We start from the raw sequence: 22,952 nt of genomic DNA on the forward strand, positions 1-22,952 counted from the left end.
TACTAATTTTTAAAATATTAAGCATCAGTAACCTTTCAATAAATGGCTTGAAAAGGAGCGTAAATTTGAGTCTATAAAGTATCTTTTGAAGTTATACCTTAGATATTGATACTTTATCATTATAGATTGTTTGATAAATTGTTTCTTGTTAGGAGTTTTTTTCCATGGGTTTGAGGCTAATAGATATTGAATCTGAAGTACTTTCTGACTGAAAAGGACTATTTATAAAGTAAATATGCAAATGTATGGAATTGACTATTATAGAGTCTCACTGAAGACAGTTATTATGGAAATATTTTGTCTTGAAATCACATGAAATTTTTCTTAGATATTTGGACTCCTAATCTTAAATTCATTCGTAGTGTAAGATTTTCTTTTAAATGATTCTTGGTTCAATACACCTCATAAGTTCTCTTTTTCCGTGATTCTTTAAGCCAGTTCACAGATTTCTTTAAATTACTACATTCTCAAATAAGATAGAAGTTTTACTGATATGTTTTTGAGAGTTTATGTAGAAGTAGTAGTGGTGCTTGCAGTTTTGTTTTGCTTTTGTGAAACATACTCAGTTCATAAGTACAGTGTTTAGATTTAAAATATTCCACTGTTTCTTCTTAAGAAATCTAAAAGTCTATTCACTATTGGAATTTTATTATAATGGAAGCTTTTATCATTTTCTAAAATGGTATTCATGATACTGTCACCTTTTTTATTATGACACACCGTTAAGAGATGAATTGTAGTTATAAGATCTGTGTTGTGTACTTAATCTTTATAGACTTCCTTTAGGTTAGATTAGATATGTTGTTATAATTGGGAAACTAAAGAAAAGTATACACATATATGAACCACATATCTTAGCCATAAGTGGAACATGCTATAGCTAGTATGGTACTTAGTCTTCTATTTTTTCCTTATGGTAGTTTATTATTTATGGCAATTAATTGGCAATTTACTTATGGATAGTTCACATATTGAGAATGAGATTATCTCTTTCTTTTTTTCTTTTAATTTTTTTTTTATTGCAGTAACATTGGTTTATAACATTGTATAAATTTCAGGTGTACATCATTATACTTCTATTTCTGCATAGATTACATCATGTTCACCACCCAAATACTAATTACAACCCATCACCACACACATGTGCTGAATTATCCCTTTTGCCCTCCCTCCTCTCCCCTTCCCCTCTGGTAACCACCAATCCAGAGATTATCTCTTTCTACTGAGAGGTTTTAGCTGAAGAAATTACTTCCAAGGCATTTGAAAATTGATTTAAATAATCTCTTGAAGAGTTGCCACATAGTTTGCTCATATTGTAAAAGTATTGCCATTTGGCAACAAACTTAGTGTTTTCAAGGAAAAAAATCATGTCTACTTTAATTGACTAGTTTCAGAAAGGACACATTTACCAACTGCTCAAAACACTAAAATTTTTACCAACTACATGATGTCTAGTTTTTAGTGCTTCATTTATTTGAAAGTGTATCTTTAACTTTTACTTTAAAATGAATGAATTTATATATTATGAAAAATGGCAGTTATGAAGATCACTAAATCTTAAGTTAAAATCAAGTTATTTTATAGGGTGCACCTGGTACCATGATAGTTTCAACAGCTGTCAAAATGACATCGTAATTTGGAGAGGATGTTATAATGAGATGCATATTTGTTTAGTTATTAATCAGTTTCTGACAAGATATTATGGAGTCAGTAGACTGAGGAGGACCATTATCTTAATGCATTTTGTGACTATTCAGCCTTTGTTACTTTAAGCTGATTAACACAAGCTGTATAAGTTAGTAAATATATGGGAATCAAGCTGTATTGATTGCTTGGGCAAGTCAGATGACCAGATTGACCAAAGTTTAAAGAATCCATTATATAACCAAACTGAAACTTGATCATTTATTAGGAATTAGCTTAAATAAAGTAAGAGTTGAGGGAAAAGCAGAAACAACCATACTATCCAAAAAAAAGTATTTCTTCCCTCATAGCTTTGGAGTCCCTTCCTGAATGGAATTCAGTATTTGAGTTGTATTGTAAATTGGTTTTATAATTTACTATCCAGTAAATAGAGTTCATAATCCAAAGTTTTGGGTTAAGGTAATATAACTTGATGCTATTCAAAATATTCTGAGAATTATGGGTAAAGAAATTAAATGTTGAGAATTTAACCAGCTTAGTTTTGAATAAGAAGGAATCTGGGAATATGATGTGAAGCTATTAAATCCCCCTTATCTACTAGGTCAATTGTTCTTTCCGGTGTTTCCTATAGCAGGAGTATTATAAATTGAAGACGTATATTTTAGTTCATCCCATTCCTTGCATACTCTCCATAGGTAGTGAAAATTCATCCAGTCATTTTTGTATTAACTGATAGATAAAGTTTGTAGTTTTAGTAATTTTCATATTATCATTTTTCATAATATAGTAATTAATTAATTTTAAAGTAAAAGTTAAAGATACACTTTCAAATAAAATAGGCACTAAAAAGTAGAATCAAAGATAAACAGGTTAAACCAAAATAGAAAAATATTTACATAAAATAATTACCTTTAAAAAATATTTAGCTATGTTGAGTTTGTCTTTGTGGTGATCATTAATCTTTTCACGTATTGTGCTGTCATTGCTTATCAGTTTGAGATTATAGGTTTACTAATAGCTTTATCTCATTTACTAATTTCATGTTGTAATGATCATTGTTTGTAGGCATATAAGTAAATGGTTTGCCATTGTGTTGAACCACTAATCTCTTTTAAAACTTTGATAACAGCATTCTTACCTGGGAAAATATACACTATGTATGCATATGTTTCTGAAATGTGTAAAACATTAAACTAAAAAAAAAAGAAAAAGATTGGCTGCAGAATTAACTTTCTAAAGACTTTGTTTTTCAGATTCACTAGCTTATCAGTGAGAAAAGACAGTCTCATATGCTCATGCAGTGGGCAATTTGTCTCATGTTCATTATTATGTTTTAAAATAGATGTATGGTTTAGTGTTTGAATCAAAGATATTATTTGAAGACTTCGGAAATCATGGTGTGTGTTGCATGGTCTTAGAAAGTTTCTCACAAAAAGATAAAACATGAAACTGTAATGATCCAGAGCATATTAAGTCATGCAAATTTGTACTTTTCCCTTTCTTATGGTCTCTGTTTTTCTCAAGTCTGCGCTGGATTGGTGGCCTAAGATTGATGCCGTATATTGTCACTCAGTTGAACTTCGAAATATGTTTGGTGAAACACTTCATAAAGCAGTGCAGGGTTGTGGAGCACACCCAGCAATACGAATGGCACCGGTAAGATTAATCATAGACTGAATCCCATCTTCTTCCTGTTGCATTTTCGGCGTTGTTATTCCATTCCTGCTGTTTTATTTTAGAAAATCAAATGAGTCCCTCCTTTTCTGTAAGTATAGTGGTGTGTTATATACTGCAATATTGTTGCAAAACTAGTTAATGATGTTTGTTTGCCACTGTTGCAGTGAGTTGAGCTTACTCTTCTTAGAGAAATTTTCTCACAAAATGTTGTTAAAATCTTAATGTCACTTTTTCTTTTTTTTTAGTTTCCTTTAACTTTTTCTTATGAACCAAAATATTTTGATTAATCAGCTCCTCATCTTTTGGGGATGAGTAAGGGAAGCTGACTTCTGGGTTAGAGTGAACGTTCCTACTAATGCACAGTTTTGCCCATTGACTGCCAGCTATTGCACATAGGAAATTAGAAATGAATTTTTATTAAAAAATATTTGATGTTTCAGCAGACGTGCTTTGAGCATTTAAATTTGGTAGGCACTTTGATATTGAAGTTTGACTGTGTTTAAAGTTAATAAAAACAGACTGTTTTCAAATTAGGTATTCTAATAGGTTAATACTCTTAATATGGAATTTTAAAACTCATATGGTACCAGTTTAAACAGATATTTATAGTATTTGTAGCAGTCATTTCTTGGTATTGATGTATAGAAAGAGTATTATACATAGCAACTCTTGACATTGATTGGTGGTGCTTTGTCTTCTGCTGCTTATTTTCTATTCTTATTGGCTGCTGTCGCTAACATGATCAGATGCCAGCCAGTCACTGTTTTGCATGGCAGTGGGCTTCTGTGACTCTAAGTATGACCCATTGTAACTACGTCAGAAAAGTCCTTGGTTTCTTTGACTTTTCTGTCTAGTTACCGTTATAGTCACATCATGTCATTTCAGATGAAAATGTAGCATATTTTTACCTATTGGCTATATCTAGTAAATTAGCCATTTCACACTTATAAGGTAATTTAAACAGCTTCTTCCCTGGCATGCTTCTCTTTTTCCCAACTCTGTTAGTCAGTAAAATATTTTGGTTTCATACGTTTGTATTTCACTCTTATCCAGTTGTCAGTAATTGTTTTTGAGGATTGTTTATCTTAGATGTTCAAATAGTGAAGTTTGCTATACCATATATTTGTGATTATTTAGCCTAAAAATTTATCGCCAAAAGAACGTGGCAATGATGTTTTATTAAATAAAATGCAAACTAACTTTTTAGTTGACTTTTTATAATGCCAAGTACTTAATTTTTTTAAAAATTGAAAATTTCAATCCAAGTATAAGTTAATTGGAGGTAAACATAAATAATAGCTAATTAAATGTTATTTAACTAGACATCATTTTTTATTTTTTAAAAAATTGTTTGAGGTCATATTGGCTTACAACGTTATGTAAATTTGAGGTATATATCACTGTATTTCAGTTTCTGTATAGACTGCATCATATTCACCACCCACAGTTCAGTTTTTATCTGTCACCATACATATGTGCCCCTTTACCCTTTTCACCCTCCCCCCACCCACTCCCTTCTCCTCTGGTAACCACTAATCTGTTCTTGTTATCTGTGTGTTTATCTTCCACATATGAGTGAAATCATATGGTATTTGTCTTTCTCTGTCTATTTTCCTCAACATAATACCTTCAAGGTCCACTGATGTTGTCCCAAATGGCACAATTTTATCTTTTTTATGGCTGAGTAGTATTCCTTCTACTTCTTTATCCATTCATCCATTGATGGGCACTTGGGTTGCTTCCACATCTTGGCTATTGTAAATAATGCTGTGATGGACATAGGGGGTGCATATATCTTTTTGAATTATTGATTTCATGTTCTTTGAATAAATACCCAGTAGTGGAATAGCTGGATCATATGGTATTTCTATTTTTAATTTTTTGAGAAATCTGTCTTGCTTTCCATAGGGGCTGCAACAGTTTGCATTCTCACCAGCAGTGTATGAAGGTTCCCTTTTCTCCACATCCTCTCCAACACTTATTTCTTGTCTTGTTAATTATAGCCATTCTGATGGGTGTGAGGTGATAGCTCATTGTAGTTCTGATTTGCATTTCCCTAATAATTAGTGATGTTGAACATCTTTTCATGTGCCTGTTGGCCATCTGTATATCGTCTTTGGAAAAATGTCTGTTCACATCCTCTGCCCATTTTTTGATCGGGTCATTTGTTTTTTTGTTGTTGAGTTGTATGAGTTCTTTATATATCTTGGAGATTAACCCATTGTCTGATATATGATTTGCAAATATTTTCTTCGGGTTGGTGGGTTGTCTTTTCATTTTGTTCCTCGTTCCCTTTGCCTTGCAGAAGCTTTTTAGTCTGATGTAGTCCCACTTGTTTATTTTTCCTTTTGTTGCCCTTGCCTGAGTAGACATGGTTTTCGAAAAGATACTAAGACCTATGGCAAAGAGTGTACTACCTATATTTTCTTCTGGGAGTTTTATGGTTTCAGGTCTTAGATTCAAGTCTTTAATCCATTTTGAGTTAATTTTTGTGTATAGTGTAAGATAATGGTCTAGTTTGATTCTTTTGCATGATAGCCGGTTTTCCCAACACCATTTATTGAAGAGACTTTCCTTTCTCCATTGTATGTTCTTGGCTCCTTTGTTGAAGATTAGCTGTCCACAGATGTGTAGTTTTATTTCTGGGCTTTCAATTCTGTTCTATTGATCTGTGTTTCTGTTTTTCTGCCAATACTATGCTGTTTTGATTACTACAGTTTTGTAATATATTTTGAAATCAGGGTGTGTGATAACCTCCAGCTTTGTTCTTTTTTCTCGGAATTGGTTTGGCTGTTCGGGGTCTTTTGTTCCACATAAATTTTAGGGTTTTTTGTTCTGTTTCCATGAAGAATGTCATTGAGATTCTGATTGGGATTGCATTGAATCTGTAGATTGCTTTAGGTAATATGGACATTTTAAATATGTTTATTCTTCCAACCCGTGAGCATGGAATATCTTTCCACTTCTTTATTGTCTTCTTTGATTTCTTTCAGTAATGTCTTATAGTTTTCAGTGTATAGGTCTTTCACCTCCTTGCTTAAAGAGGTATTTTTTTCTTTTTGTTGTTATTTTAAATGGGATTGTATTTTTGATTTCTCTTTCTGCTAGTTCGTTGTTAGTGTATAGAAATGCAACTGATTTTTGTATGTTGATTTTATACCCTGTAACTTTATTGTATTCGTTGATTATTTCTAATAGTTTTTTGCTGGATTCTTTGGAGTTTTCTATATATGGAATCACATCATCCACAAATATGACCATATTACTACTTCTTTTCCAATTTGGATCCCTTTTGTTTCTTTTTCTTGCCTAATTGCTCTGGCTAAACTTCCAGTGTTGTGTTGAATAAAAGTGGTGAGAGTGGGCATCTTTATCTTGTTCCTGTTCTCAGAGGAATAGCTTTCAGTTTTTCACTGTTGAGTATGATGTTGGCTGTGGGTTTGTCATGTATGGCCTTTATTATGTTGAGGTACTTTCCTTCTATACCCATTTTATTGAGAGTTTTTTATCATAAATGGATGTTGGATCTTGTCAAATGCTTGCTCTGCATCTATTGAGATTATCATGTGATTTTTATTCTTTATTTTGTTAATGTGGTGTATCACATTGATTGATTTGCAGATTTTGAACCATCCTTTCATCCCTGGAATAAATCCCACTTGATCCTAGTGTATGATTCTTTTAATGTATTGTATTCGATTTGCTAGTATTTTGTTGAGGATTTTTGCATCTGTGTTCATCAGCGATATTGGCCTGTAATTTTCCTTTTTTGTGTTGTCCTTGTCTGGTTTTGGGATCAGGGTAATGTTGGCTTTGTAGAACGAGTTAGGAAGCATCTTGTCCTCTTCAGTATTTTGGAATAGTTTGAGAAGGATAGATGTTAAATCTTCTGTGAATGTTTAGTAGAATTCACCAGAGAAGGCTTCTGGTCCTGGACTTTTGTTGTTTGATTACTGTTTCAATCTCTTTACTTATGATTGGTCTATTCAGATTCTCTATTTCTTCTTGATTCAGTTTTGGGAGGTTGTAAGAGTCTCAGAATTTATCCATTTCTTCTGGTTTATCCAATTTGTTGGCATATAGCTTTTCATAGTATCCTCTTATAATCCTTGTATTTCTGTGGTGTCCATTGTAATTTCTCCTCTTTCATTTCTGATTTTATTTATTTGAGTCTTCCCTCTTTTTTTCTTAATGAGTCTGGCTAAGGGTTTGTCAATTTTGTTTATCTTCTCAAAGAACCAGCTCTTAGTTTCATTGATCCTTTCTATTGTTTTTTCAGTCTCTATTTTATTTATTTCTGCTCTCATTTTTATTATTTCCTTCCTTTATGGACTTTGGGCTTTGTCTTTTTTCTAGTTCTGTTAGATGTAATGTAAGATTGCTTATTTAAGATTTTTCTTGTTTTTTGAGATAGGTCTGTATTGCTATAAATTTCCCTCTTGGTACCGCTTTTGCTGCATTCCATAAGAGTTTATATGTTGTGTTTTCATTTTCATTTGTCTCCAGGCATTTTTTGATTTCTCCTTTGATTTCTTCACTGATCCAATGGCTGTTCAGTTGCATGTTGTTTAGTCTCCACGTATTTGTGACTTTCTCAGCTTTTTTCTTGTAGTTGATTTCTAGTTTCACATCATGGTGGTTGGAAAAGATGCTTGCTATGATTTCAATCTTCTTAAATTTATTGAGCCTTGGTTTGTTTCCCAACATATCATCTGTCTTTGAGAATGTTCCATGTGCACTTGAGAAGAATGTGTATTCTGCTATTTTTGGATGGAATATTCTATATATAGCCATTAAGTCCATCTGGTCTAGTGTTTCATTTAAGTCCACTGTTTCCTTGTGGACTTTCTGTCTGGGTGATCTGTCCATTGATGTAAGTGGGATGTTAAGGTCCCCTACTATTATTGTGTTGCTGTCAGTTTCTCCCTTTGGGTCTGTTAATAGTTGCTTTATATGCTTTGGTGCTCCTGTGTTAGGTGCATATATATTAATAAGTATTATGTCTTCTTGTTGAATGTCCCTTTTATAGTTATTTAATGCCCATCTTTGTCTCTTGTTATCTTTTTTATCTTGAATTCTGTTTTGTCTGATATAAGTACAGCTACACCTGCTGTCTTTTGCTTGCCACTTGCTTCAAGTGTCATTTTCCATCTGTTCACTTTGAACCTATGTTTGTTTTTAGAGCTGAGATGTGTTTCCTGGAGGCAACATATTGTTGGGTCTTGTTTTTTAATCCATCCAGCCACTCTATGTCTTTTGATTGGTTAATTCAATCCATTTACATTTAGAGTGATTATTGATATATGAGGGCTTAATACTGCCATTTTATCTTTTGTTTTCTGGTTGTTCTATATTTCCATTATTTCTTTTTCCTTTTATTTTTGTCTGCCGTTTCAGCTTGGTCGTTTTTCTATGATGTTTTTCTCTGTTTTCTCTCTATTTATGCTTTGTGACTTTGCTCTGACTTTTTGTTTTGTGGTTACCATGAGGTTTGCGTAAAAGATCTCATAGATGAGCTAGTCCTTTTTCTGATAGCCTCTTATCTCCAATAGTCTATGCTGGTTCCATTGTCTTGGTTGTAGTTGTACTGTATTGGTTTGTAGCAATTTATAGCAATTGTATTGGTTATAGTTGTTTTTAATGCTTTCTTTCCTTTTATCTTTTATGTTATAATTGTTTACTAACCTATTCTGACATAGAGTTTCAATTTTCTGATTCTTTCTATTTATCTCCTTGCTCAAGGTTTTATAAACCTTTGCTTTTTAGTTTCAGATAGGAGGGCTCCTTTCAACTTTTCTTGTAAGGCAGGTCTAGTGGTCATGAACTCCCTCAGCTTTTGTTTATCTGAGAAAGCTTTTATTTCTTTATCATATCTGAAGGGTAATTTTGCTGGATAGAGTATTCTTGGCTGATAGTTTTTGTCTTTCAGTATTTTGAGTATAGTATTCCAGTCTTTCCTAGCCTGTAGGGTTTCTGCTGAGAAATCTGCTGAAAGCCTGATGGGGGTTCCTTTGTAGGTTATTTTCTTCTGTCTTGCTGCCCTTATGACATTTTTGCTTTGTCATTGACTTTTGACAATTTTAGTATATGCCTTGGAGAAGGTCTTTTTGCATTGATGTAATTAGGAGTTCTGTGAGCCTCATGTACTTGCATGTACAGTTCCTTCCCTAGGTTTGGGAAGTTCTCAGCTATTATTTCTTTGAATCAACTCTCTGGTCCTTTCTCCCTCTCTTCTTCTTCTGGGATACCTATAATCTTTATATTACTTTTCCTAATTGAGTCAGATTTTTCTCAAAGAGTTTCTTCGTTTTTTAAAAATCTTAATTCTCTCTCCTCCTCCACCTGAATAATTTCTAGGTTTCTATTCTCATGCTTACTAATTCTCTCCTCCATATGGTCTGCTCTATTTTTAATGCTTTCTGCATTATTTTTTTTTTATCTCATTAATTGTGTTCTTCATCTCCAGAATTTCTGATTGATCTTTTTTTAGAGTTTCAGTCTCTTTGGTGAAGTACTCCTTTTGTTCATTAATTTTATTCCTGAGCTCATTGAACTGTCTTTCTGAGTTTTCTTGTAACTCACTGAGTTTCTTTATGACAGCTGTTTTGATTTCTGTCCGTTAGATTGTAATCTTCTCTGACTTCAAGTTTAGTTTCGGGAGAGCTGTTCTTCTTCTGTTCTGCATTGTCACTGTAGTTCTTCATGGTGTTTGATGAATTGATCCTCTGCCAGCACATTTGTGGAAGTAACTACCTTTCTTATTTGGATATAGCTTTGGTTACTTTGTTTCTGTGCTGCTTCTGGTTGTGTTTGAAAGTCTGCACTTTCCACCCTCCACTGCCTCTGCCAGGGGTGTTGTCAGTGCCCTCCTTGTGCCACTTATGCCTCTGGGGCTGTTGGTGCCTTACCGCTTATGATCTCACTTTAGTCTCAAGTGTTACCATTGGAGTCGCCAGGCTGCGAGCCCTTCTGCTGCTTCCGGGGTTGCCTGGGTCTCATGTTCCTCCACTGGCTCTCTGCAGGCTCTCCACAGGCTTGAAATCTGCTGCCCCGTGCACCTCCTGTGCTACTGCTCCTAGGTTGTCTACAGGTGCTGGTTGCACCGCTGTCAGGGATGCTGGATTCATGGGTGTCACTGTCGCTGCTGGGGGCTTGGAGACCCAGGGAATTGTATGCAGCCCCCACTGCTGGTGGAGCTGGTGTCAGGGGTGCCACCACTGGGGGCTGGGTCACCAGTTCTGTGGTTCCTGAAGCCTCTGGTTTGCAGGTTCCACCTGCCACCGCTAGTGGGGAGCAAGGGCTAAGCAGGGAGAGTTTTTTGTTGTTGGTCACTGTGCCGCCTCTGGTCTCTGGCACTAGCTGGTGTGTTTTGAAAACAAGTCAGAGTGCCCCACCACAGCCAGGAAAATCCAAGTTTTATGTACTATCCCCACTGTTGTAAAGACCTGGCCACTGCCAGGGGAGGGGAAGGGGGCGTGCATGCTGGTTCTGCTAGGAGAGGGGCAGGGATCAATCTGTCCTACCCTTTCTGTTCCTGCTGGGACCACTTGTGGGTGAGCAGGCTGAGCCCACTGGGAGCTAGATAGGGAGCAAGCCGGCCTGCCCTCTCCACCCCACACTGGGACTGCTCAGAGATGAGCAGGCTGAGTCTGCTGGAGACAGGCAGGGAGCAAGCCGCGCCTGTTTTCTCACCATTGTGAGGATCCGCGCCCTGGCTCACTGCTGCTGTGGCGGGTGGGGAGGAGGAGGAAGCTGCTCCCTTAGTTCTACTGCCTTCCAGGGTTCCAGTCCACCCACCTTCTCCTGTATAGATGCCTAGATCTCTTATGTGTCCTGTTGTGCTGTGTAGGAAATCCTATTGGTCAATGGATGTCCGATTGGTTGTAACTTAGAGGGGAGAGAAAAAGGGAACAACTCACTCTGCCATGATGCTGATGTCACTCTCTTAGACATCATTTTTTTAAAAGTTTTAGAAAATGATTTGAAATAAATTGTTTAAAAATTATTTACTGACCTATTTATTTATTCCAGATATCTTCTGGGAAGTTACAACTTTATATGACTTTTTAAGTTTTCTACCTCTTCTGGTAGAAAATCAGTGGCCTCCAATACTAGAAATTGGTGGAAAGTTAATATTCACTTCCAATGTAACTTCAATAGTCAGTTTACCAGCTGTCTATAATTTAATTTTCTGTGCACGAGAACTGAAAGAAAATGAAACCAAATTATTCTTTTGGGTGAAGACAAAATTTGATTGGTAGTCTGAAAATATTCCCTATATTTATAAATTATTTTACGTCTTAGCCCTGATTATTAGCTGATTCTAGTAGCCATACTATACTATTGATAATTATTTCATAAAAGCCATAACTAGACTTCTTTTGGTCCAAGAACACCTGTGATAAGAATTTAGTTTTCATTTCTAATTATTTTCTGAAAGTATCAGTATATATTTGATTTTCAAAATCATTCTTGTGTTTATATTTGTGTGTTTATATTTGTGTGTTTATATATGTATGAAACTTTATATGAAGGTATATTTGTACATAAGGGCTAAAGGACAGCTTTCTGCCTCATATTCTTACCAGGGAAAATAATTAGCAAATTTAACATGAAATAATTTTTTAGAATAAGAAAATTTTAGAATGTGGATGATCCTTAAGGTGACTCTTATGCGTCTTAAACTTGGTAAGTGAACGGTCTCAGACAACAAATTATGGAAGTACTGAGCTCCCACTACCTGCCAGGCACTGTGTTAACGCCAGGGAAGGTGATGAACTAAACAGACACAGCACTTTCCTTCACAGAGATGCCAGTCTTATAGCTTTTGCTTGAAAACTTCTAATGAAGAGCTCACTACAGGTGGTCATCAAGTCTGGAAACACAGGTGAATATACATTATAAATGGTTTAGAGATAATACATTACATCAGGACTTCTCAATCTTGGCTTTATTGACATTTTGGAATGGATAACTCTTTGTGGTAGGGAACTGTCCTGTGCATTGTGGGATGTTTAGCAGCACCTCTAGTCTCTACCCACTAGATGCCAGTAGCACCCCCCACACACTCCGACCAGTCATGAAAACCAGACATTTCCAGATATTCCCTGGGGGATAAAATCACCCCCAGTTGAGAACAACTGTATTACATGATAATTTCAGTGGGTTGTTGTCATTTGCATTGCCTCAGATCATTTGTGGCTCTGATAAAACTGAACCTTTAGCTTGCTGCAGAAGTAGCAATCTAGGAGTTCAATCTGTGAAAAGATAAAATAATATCTGTGTTTCTAGGCTTTACAGCCACTGTGTATTTTGGAGATGGATAAATTTCTTGTTGGAAAGAGCTAACTATTTGAAAATTGGTCTTCAACCAAGAAAGATTCATGTCCCTATCCCTTCCAGCCATCACTGATCCTCTCCTTTTCTGGAGCTCTATGGAACACTTCTGATTCTTCCATAAGACAGCTTTGCAGATATTTGAATAAAGTTATCCTGTACTCCTAAGGGCTCTTTTGACTTTTATTTCATTTTAGCATTGGAAGGTATTTTATTATTGCAGCTTTCTTTAAAAGCATGTGTGTGTGTGTTTTGTTTGATCTTTTTTTTTTTACAGCTAAGCAAACTGAGGCACAAATAATGTTAAATGAATGACAAATAGTCACTTGGTTAGTGAATACTCAACATTCAGTCCCGTGTCTCTCTGGTTCTTCAGCTGTCTTCCTTCACTAGTGTGTTCGCTTGATGAAAGCAGGAGCTTTGTCTGGCTCATCCAGCACTGGGTTCCTGGCCCCTAGAACAATTTCTGGTGCACAGTAGGCATTTAGTACCTATTTGTTGGAATGAGTGAATGAATTTCTTACTTGACCTGCCTTTAAAACCCTCCTTCATCTGGTTTGCTTCTCTTCTGGAAAGAATTCAACCTAACACTTTTTTTTCCAATTAAAATGACATATCAAGGTCCAGTTTTAGTGTTCCAGCTGTGGTATAATAATTGATGAAAGCTATTAACCTGCTGTGTCTGCATACCATATTTCTACTAATATAGTCTAAGATTGCATTATTATCTTAGACTGAGCTTTTAGTCATTTAAACTCTTTAGCCTTTTTCATATGAACATTGAGCTATAGATTCTCCATTTTGTACTTTTGGAGTATTGTTTAAAATCTGAAGTATTTGTCTTAGCACTGATCATTTACTGTCTTAAAACTGAGCTAGCCTGTTAATAATAGATGTATTAGTTTTCACAAATATGTGTAATTTCTGGACATTTTTTTTTCTTAAAGGAGATCCTGGCTCAGCAAATGCTTTTTCATGCCTGGAATTAGTTAACAAATGACTTGGGCCCTTAATAGACACCTTAATACTGTGATTCATGAATTTTTTTCCTGGACATGACTATCGCTCTTCTTTGGCCAAAGCACATATATCAGCTTAGATTCCTACTAATATCTGCAGTATGAAAGATAATTAATAAATTAATGGTTATTTTTCTTATATTTCTAGCTAAGAAATATATGTCTTCCTTAGCAAGTTGTCCCTGACTTTATATAACCCATTGATGGTCATTAATTAAGAGGCATTTGAATTAGAAAATTTATTTAAATTTTTCCAGTCTTATATTCCATATTTGGCAGCCATGCTGAAACAAAATTTATATGCTGATACCTGAGATTAAGAGATGACATAATTCAGCTATTATTACTTTTTGTAAATGTTTTTAAATAAGAGATAATTCTATCTGCTAATTGTTCTCTGATCTGTGTTCCTGTGCAATGGCTGCGTTAGGGAGAGCAATTATACTTAGTTACATCTTAGTAAATAAATTTGTTCAATGAAAGTTTCATGTTGATCTAAGGGGTTAACCTTGACTTAGAATGAAAAAAAATAGAGTTTAATGGGAGCAAACAGTAAAAACAGAATTTATTAAATACCTTTGGTAAGACGTTTGTGGTGGGATTCTAAATATAAAAGCAAACAGTATTTGTAAGTTTTCCTTTCTTTTCTATAGTGATATTCTTGAGCATTTATGTATACATTAGAGATTAGATATTCTTCCCCTCTGAGGACCAAAAACCTTCAGTGTTCTTGGGTGCAATAACAAATGTATTTCTCACATTTAAATGCTGAAAATAGTGGCTGTGTGTTATAGACATGCATCTCTACTTTTTGCTTTTAAAAGACAACCTATTTACTGGGATATTTTTATTATGGGTGCATGGATGCTACTGTTTATGTATTTGCATATATGCTCACATAAAGGTATATGTATCAAAACCAGATATTTTTGTGTCCTTTTAAAGAAAAAGGGAAAATGTTTTATAAGAATAGAGAGAAAGGTGGTATTGGATCCAGAATATAATTGTTGGATTTTTGGGTGAAAAACATCCATAATTATAGTATCAGCACAGCGTCCATCATACTATCACTGTAACTGAAACACATTTTCCATGATTTAATCTTTCTCAAAGAGTTCTTTCTCCTCTGTTTTATCCATGTTCTTCAGGCAAAGTACATTCATTCTGTAACTTGAGAGAGATGGAATGCCATTGAAGGAAAACACAAAACTTACAATTAAACTATTAAACACAGAGATTGCCTGCATAGCATATTTCGTCAATTCTAAGAAGCACTTATTTTTAGTTTTTAACATCTCTGAAATTGGGAGTGCATCTTATTTGTCTGGTGCCATACAGTTGACAGTGGTTTTTCATTCCTACGTAAAGTAATGGTGCATCTTACAATTGATAATGTCATAGATTCTGTGAAATATTTATGCATATGTTTGTAGGATAAATATTTGTTAAATGATTTGCTCAGTGTATGTATTTGTGAGAGCTATAGACTAAATATTTTATCCCTAATGTTTTCACATTTTGGAAAATTGTTTTTTACATAGGAGTCAACCTGATATTAAAGCTTTTAGTATTTTAATAGATTTTCATTTAAACTTTATTAGATTATATAAGAATAATATAAATATTGCAAAAATAATTTTCATTTGTTTTTTAAGCTTAATAATATTAATCTTATACTTACTATTGAATGTTTCTACGAATACCACACATTTGGTGGTATAAAATGTCTGTTTATTTTTTCAAAGCTTTTTTGTAACAGATTTATTTTTAAAAGTTGTATAGCTATTATCTTAAATCTGATGTCTGATTCTTACATGGTGATATGTTTTTGTTTTTAGAGTCTTACATTTAAAGAAAAAGTAACAAGCCTTAAATTTAAAGAAAAACCTACAGACCTAGAGACAAGAAGCTATAAGTATCTTCTCTTGTCCATGGTGAAACTAATTCATGCAGATCCAAAGCTCTTGCTTTGTGTAAGTATTTTTTATGAAGTGCCTTGAAATTACTACACTGACTTAGTTTCGTTTAATTGGAAAGCCAAGACCTTGAAGATAACTATTAGCCAGAGAATACTTAGTAATCCTTTCTGATCATGCTCAAAACCTAAGACGTCTCTAAAAAAAACTAACTTACAGAGAATACTAATATAATTAGATCAGATTTCTTAGTGTTTCTTCTTAATTTCCCTCATCATTAAACTAACATACTTTGGCGAGATCTTCTGTCCTTACTCTGCTACCAGATTTATGTATTATTCAGGCGTTAATCCTGGAACGACGGTGGAGGTAATGAAGTAACCATAAATCAGAGTGCTTTCTACATCTACATGGTTTTTTTAATCTCCAGTTGCTATTGCCAAACCATTTAGCTTTTCTGTCCCTCTTACTTCCTGTCATCAGCCATCTATCATCCCTGACTTTGCCTAGAAGCACCGTTTGGGAAGGAGAAGGAGATGAAAAAGGGTGTGGTTAGCACTCAATTATTGTCACAATTCTGCTCTTACAGCCTCAGATGGTGTTAGATTTCTGAGATCATCATGCCGGGTACACAAAATAATTAGTAACTAACAGATGTAAATGAATGATAGTTATATTAACTGGTTAGCTGTGTGATTTGGGTGACTGACTTTTAACTTCTCTGTACCTTAGTTTTCCCATGTAAAATACTACGATAATAATAGTTCCTACCTCAGAGAGATTATTAAGAAGATTGAGATAGTACCTATCTTGCTTTTAGGCACAATGCATAATAAGTGGATAATAAACACTAAATAAATGTTAGCTATTATTATTTATAAAATACCGTTAACATTAATGTTAATATTATGAATGCCCCAAATGTAACAGTTATATATTGTGAAGTTCATAGGATAATATATTTAACCTCTGTGGAGTTTCTGCAGTCTCTGGAGAGCACATCCAGAAAGATTTCTTACTGCTTTTGTTCAGCAATAGGCTTTATAAGTGCTAAGGTGCTTTCCAATTTTGATGACATATTTTTCAAAGTCCTATACTATAGGGATTCATAACTTGATGTCCATAGTTTCACGAGTTCTGTGAAACCCCTGAATTTTTAAAAATGTGTGCGAGTATTTTTTCTTGAGAGAAACAAGAGAACAGAGAGAGACAGAATTTCCCAAAAGGATTAATGACCCCAAAAGAAGGCCTGTGATATTTTGAACTCTTTGAAAAAAGCCCATTCAAATTTGGGAGTCTAATAGAATAAACTGTTAGAACTTTGGCATGGAAAAATTCCATAAAATATATCAGTATGACTCTATAAAAGTAATGAAATACTGTTTCTCTTTATTTCTTTGTTAGGTAGCACAAGTTATTTGTTGTATTATTTAATCACGCACGTCATATAGTGTATTAATGCCATTCTATTTGGCTATAATTCAGGATCAAAGAATGTGCTAAAGTCACTGGTGCCTTCTGTGTTAAATATTTTACTGTTCAAAGAACAAGAATTTTAACAAAACTTGTTATTTTCCAAGTTTGCAATTTAGCAAGCAGGAAAGGGTCATTTAAAATTGAAGTTATTTGCTGCCATCTAGTGGTTAAACAGCTTTTCTCAAAGTAACTGAAGGTAAGTTAAAATAGTGAAGGATTCATTGCAAATATTTGATTATTTCATATTTTATGCGTAAAAATTCTAAATCTTAGTAAATAGGAGTAATGTAGGAATAACTATTAAATGATCTCAATCATAGTATTTTTAAAGTAACGTGATTTTATTGTCTTCTGTCTCTACCATCTCTATCCTAATCCATATTACTCTCATTTTTTTCAAGCCTCCTAATTGCTCAACTTGATCATTTCATACCTCCCTCTAATCATTTCTCTGCACTAAAGTTATGATATCTCTTTAAAAAGCAAATCTTATCATTTTCCCTGCCCAGATTAGTTGAAATTGCCCTTGGGATAAAGACTAAACTCCCTCTAGACCTATAAGGTCATGCAGAGTCTGACTCCCACCTACCACTTCTGCCACATCTAGCGTTGTAGTTTTCTTTCTCTTCTTTACTCTAGTCATAATGGCTTGTCTTTCAGTCTATCTTACTTAGCACGTTCCTTCATACCTGCCCTTTCTCTTGCTGTTTCCTCTGCCTACAATATGTTTCCCTCACCTCTTCACATAGTAATTCCTGCTAATTCAGAGCTTATTATCACTACCCTAAGAAGGCCTCCCTGACTGTGCCACATTTCCCTGTTACATGTGCTTGTGGCAGCATGTACCTTCATAGTTCTTACCTCATTTGCAATTTTATACTTGTTGGTCTGATTACTGATATTTGTCTTTCCCACCAGACTACACGCTCATCTTCTGTTTTACTTGTTGTGTCTTTGGTGTTCAATAAATATTGTTGGGTTATTAATGAATGAATAGAAATGCCGGAAAATAGGCTAACAGTTTTGAATTACAGATACACTGGGTGAGGTATACCTTAATCATTATAATGGAAAAGAATCTATAGTTAATAAAAATATGGGTACAGGTTGCATTGGCCTTACTTAAATGAGCCATATATTCTTGAAGTATAAATAGATGCTTCCAAGTTACAGGAAGCATCTACTTTAAGTAGGTAGACATTCACATTTATATATACCACTAATTTGCTTTGCTTAGTACATAATGTTTTCCACAATGAGGAAGACTGAAGTATGGATATCTGGAGGTGTGGATTCTAGCCCTATACGGATTTGGGTAGGTCTTTTGTGCTGGACAAGAGGGCTGCAGAGGATAATCATGCAGTTCTCATCCAACATGCGTGTTCCTTGCCTTGATGACAGTCATATCAAAACCAGTAAGTGCCAAACCAGAGGTGTATTATTTAGCCAGTGTAATGTTGCTAAAAAAACTTACTTACTCCTATTATTGATATAATTTCTTAATTGAAAAGCTAATACCTAGTTTTTGTTTTCTTTTAACAAGGATTTTTTCTGGACATTATTCACATTAATGAATAAGTCAAGATGTAGATTAAGAGGCTTAACAAAAGCAGTTTTGATTTTTTTAAAAATTCCACAATTATTATTTTATTGAGAAGTAATTCACATACCATAAAAGTCAGCATTTTAAAGTGCACAATTTACTGGTTTTCTGTATATTACAAGGTTGTGCAGCCATCACCACTGTCTAATTTTAGAACATTTTCATCACCCCAAAAAGAAACCTAGTACCCATTAGCAGTCATTCTTTATTCCCTCCTCCCTCCAGCTCCTTTCAAATGATATTTTTTTTATTGAAGCTTGCTTTTCTCCTTTCAGAATCCAAGAAAACAGGGGCCTGAAACCCAAGGTAGCACAGCAGAATTAATTACAGGGCTCGTCCAGCTGGTCCCTCAGTCACACATGCCAGAGATTGCTCAGGAAGCAATGGAGGTAAGGGGAAAATGAATTCTAGGCTCTTGAAGGAAAGGTTGTAACTATGTACATTCTTGATGTTTCTTTGGTGTGTGGTTTCTATGAGTGAGGGATGTGTCATTTCTGGAAATGGTTATGTTTGTGTCTATACACTGTTTTATGAACTCCACGGAGAAAGAAGGGAAGTTTATCTGCTTTATATCACATGTAGTGACAACATTGTACAAATGCTTAATAAAAAACTCAAATTTTCTATTTGCAGTTGACTTCTTTAATATATATTGAATTTTAAATTGGGATATAATTCGCATACCATAAAGTTTACTATTTTAAAGTGTACAATTCAGTAGTTTTTAGTATATTCCCAAGATTATACAACCATCACCACTGTCTAATCCCTGAATATTTTTGTCACCCCAAAAAAAAACCAGTGTCACTCTCCGTTCCCCCTATCACCCCAGCCACTGGCAACCATTAATCTATTTTCTATCTTTATAGATTTGCTCATGCTAGACATTTCATGTGAGTAGAATCATATGTGGCCTTTTGTGTCTGGATTCTTTCATTTAAATATGATGTTTTCAAGATTCATCCATATTGTATGAATCACTACTTCTTTTTTATTGCCAAATAATATTCAATTGTATGGATGTACCACATTTTGTTCACTTGTTCATCAGTTGATGGACATTTGGAATTGTTTTTACTTTTTGGCTATTGCGAATAATGCTGCTATGAAAATTTGTGTAGAAGTTTTTGTGTGGATATATCTCTTAGGTTATAGCTAGGAGTGCAATTGCTGGGTCATGTGGTAACTCTGTTTAACTTGTTGAGGAACTGCCAAACTGTTTTCCAAAGCAACTGCATCCTTTTATATTCCCACCAGCAATATATGAGAGTTCCAGTATCTCCACACCCTTGCTAACACTTGTTATTGTCTGTCTTTTTGATTATGGCCATCCTCGTGGATGTAAATACAGTTAACTTTTTAAAAAAATTACTTTTATATTGATTACTTGATAAATATGGTTTTAATTTAAATCAGTTTTATTGAGGTATAATTTACATATAATCAAATCATATAGATTTAGAATATTTCTAATCACCCCAGAAAGTTCCTGTGTCTTTTGCAGTCAGTGTCCCCACTCCCTGTCCCAGAGACCACTGCTCTGATTTCTGTCACTATAGATTAGTTTTGCCAGTTCTGTAAGTTCATATGAATGGAATCTTAGGCTATGTAGTCCTTTTTGTCTGGCTTCTTTCACTCAGCAAGTTTTTGAGATTCATCCATATTGTTGCATGTATTAGTTTCTTTTTTTTATTGTTGATAAGTGTTCCATTGGTGATTATATCACAGTTTACTCACCTGTTAATGGCCACTTAGGTGAATATATCCATCATTGCTTAAAGTTATCTTGTGCTCCTGTGTGTTCCCTCCCTCCCTCCCTCTCTCCCGTATTGCCCCCTGCCTGCTCCCCTGCTATCCTTGCAACCACTGATCTTCTTTCTTTTACTGTAGATTAGTTTGCATTTTATATAAATGGAATTATAAAGTGTATACTCTTTTTTTTTCTGTCTTCTTTAACTCAGCATAATTATCATGACATTCATCTATTTTGTTGCATGTATCAGTAGTTTATTCCTTTTAATAAAATTCATCCTTTTTTATTGCTGTATAGTGTTTCATTGTGGCTATACCAGAATTTGTTTATCCGTTTACTTGTTGATGGACCTTTGCGTTGTTTCTAGTTTTTGGCTATTATAAATAAAACTTCTAGGAACATGTATGTACAAATCTATCTGTAGACATATGCTTTCGTTTCTCTTAGATAAATACCTAGGGGTGCAAAAATCTTACTATGTGGTTTTTATGAGACACAGCTTAAATTTAAGGACACTGGAGTAATATATAGATACAGAGTTTAAAGCAAGAAGCATTGGGCTGGCCTGTGGCTTAGCGGTTAAGTGCGCGCGCTCTGCTGCTGGCGGCCCGGGTTCGGATCCCGGGCGCGCACCGACGCACCGCTTCTCCGGCCATGCTGGGGCCGCGTCCCACATGCAGCAACTAGAAGGATGTGCAGCTGTGACATACAACTATCTACTGGGGCTTTGGGGGGAAAAAATAAATAAATAAAATCTTTAAAGCAAGAAGCATTACTGGAGATAAAGAGGGATATCTCATTATTACAAAGGGGTCCAGTCCATCCAGAAAATAGCACTCTATGTGAACCTGATAACAAAGCTTCAAAACATATGAAGGAAAAATAAATAAAGCTTCAAAATATATAATGTAAAAGGAGAGAGAGACAAATCCAGTTATAGTGGGATACTTGAGCATGCTTTTCTCAGTATCTGATAGAGTAAACAAGCAAAAAAAAATAATAAGGATAGAAGATTTGAATAACATGATTATCAAATTTGACCTATTTGACATATATAGAGCACTACACTCAGTAAATACCCTTTCTTTTCAAGTATATCAGTATGGAAGATTCAGTATATCCTGAGCATGAAATGAGTCTCAAAAAATTCTAAAGGACTGAAATCATTCAGAATTTTTTTGTCAGACCACAGTGGAATTAAGCTAGAAATCAGTAACAAAAAACCTTATGAAATATCAAATGACTATTCTGTGTTTTCATTCATATTCTGCTAATAGGAATGTAAATTAGTACAACCACCATTAAAAATTGTCTTGCAGTATCTACAAAAGCTAAACATATGACCTAGCAGTTGCACTCCTGGGTATGTGTCCAACAGAAATGCATATGTATGTTTACCAAAAGACACATACAAAAATATTAATAGCAGCATAATTTGCAATAGCCCAAAAAACTGGAAACAATTCAAATGTATCAGCAGTAGAATAGATAAGTAATTTTGATTATATTCATTCCACTAATTACAACAATGAAAAAAGAATGATCTACTGCTAAATGCAAAGCATGGATGAATCTCACAAATATAATATTAAGTGAAAACAGCCAAACACAAAAGAGAACATGCTGTATGATTCTCTTTATATAAATAAGAAACAGGCAAAAGTAATCTATCATAATAAAAGTTAGAACAGTGGCTACGTTTGTCAAGGGCTAATGACCAGAAGGGAATGTGAAAAAGTCTTCTGAGTGTAGATAATGTTGATCTGGGTAATGGTTACCTGGGGTATATACATCTGTGAAAATTCATTGAGCTATGTACTTCTGTATGCTTCATTTTATCAAAAATGTTTCAGCACTCATTGTTACGCTCATTGCTTATATTTGTGTACATTGCTATTGGTCCTGTAAATTGGTATATTCCTTGCATTCTTTTTGGAAGGCTATTTGACAGTATTTGGCAGGAGCTGTACAAATATCCATTTTTTTTGTCCAAATAGTTCCATTCCTATAATTTTTTTGATCCTATGAATGCAATTCAAAAGGAAAAAGCTACACACATATATGCTTATTGCTCTTATTTTATAATAGGAGAATATTAGTAGAATTTAAAATATTCACTAGTAAGAGAATGGGTTAATATTCAGTGACAAGAGAATGATATTTCAACTTGGTGAACTGTTAAACATCCATTAAAACATATATAGTTCACACAGCAATATGGAAAAATATTTATGAAATGTCAAATGAGTGTACTATGTTTACAGCTTTGTTAAAATATATGTGGAAAATTAAAAAGTAGAAGAGCACATGAAAAGGAAAACAATCATTAAGACAGGAAAAAGGCTAACATGTTTTCTTTCAATATTTCAAAAAATGTTTGTCAAACAAAAATGTAAATAGAGAATTTGCCACTTATACTTAAGTGTCAGTAAATTATACTGTTTTTGCACAACAATAATGAAACTGAATGTAAATTTGTACTGTTTTTTCTTGATATGAGAGCTATAAACTATATAATTTTTGAAGAT

The 22,952-nt window shown here is 34.3% G+C and overlaps 1 protein-coding gene across 6 annotated transcripts in view; it reads left to right on the forward strand.

The window, feature by feature from the left end:
- NF1 (neurofibromin 1) overlaps nt 1-22,952 on the forward strand; it is a 253,648-nt gene that overhangs the window by 91,671 nt on the left and 139,025 nt on the right. For all 6 annotated transcript variants that reach the window (XM_004441909.3, XM_087440767.1, XM_087440768.1 and 3 more), the window contains exons 12-14: nt 3,169-3,300; nt 15,515-15,649; nt 18,947-19,060. In XM_004441909.3, the coding sequence (XP_004441966.2) occupies nt 3,169-3,300; nt 15,515-15,649; nt 18,947-19,060 (381 nt within the window). The remainder of the gene's footprint in view (nt 1-3,168; nt 3,301-15,514; nt 15,650-18,946; nt 19,061-22,952) is intronic.

Source organism: Ceratotherium simum, chromosome 16 (assembly GCF_057802395.1).
Source record: "Ceratotherium simum simum isolate JZ-2026a chromosome 16, ASM5780239v1, whole genome shotgun sequence".
Lineage (NCBI taxonomy): Eukaryota > Metazoa > Chordata > Mammalia > Perissodactyla > Rhinocerotidae > Ceratotherium > Ceratotherium simum.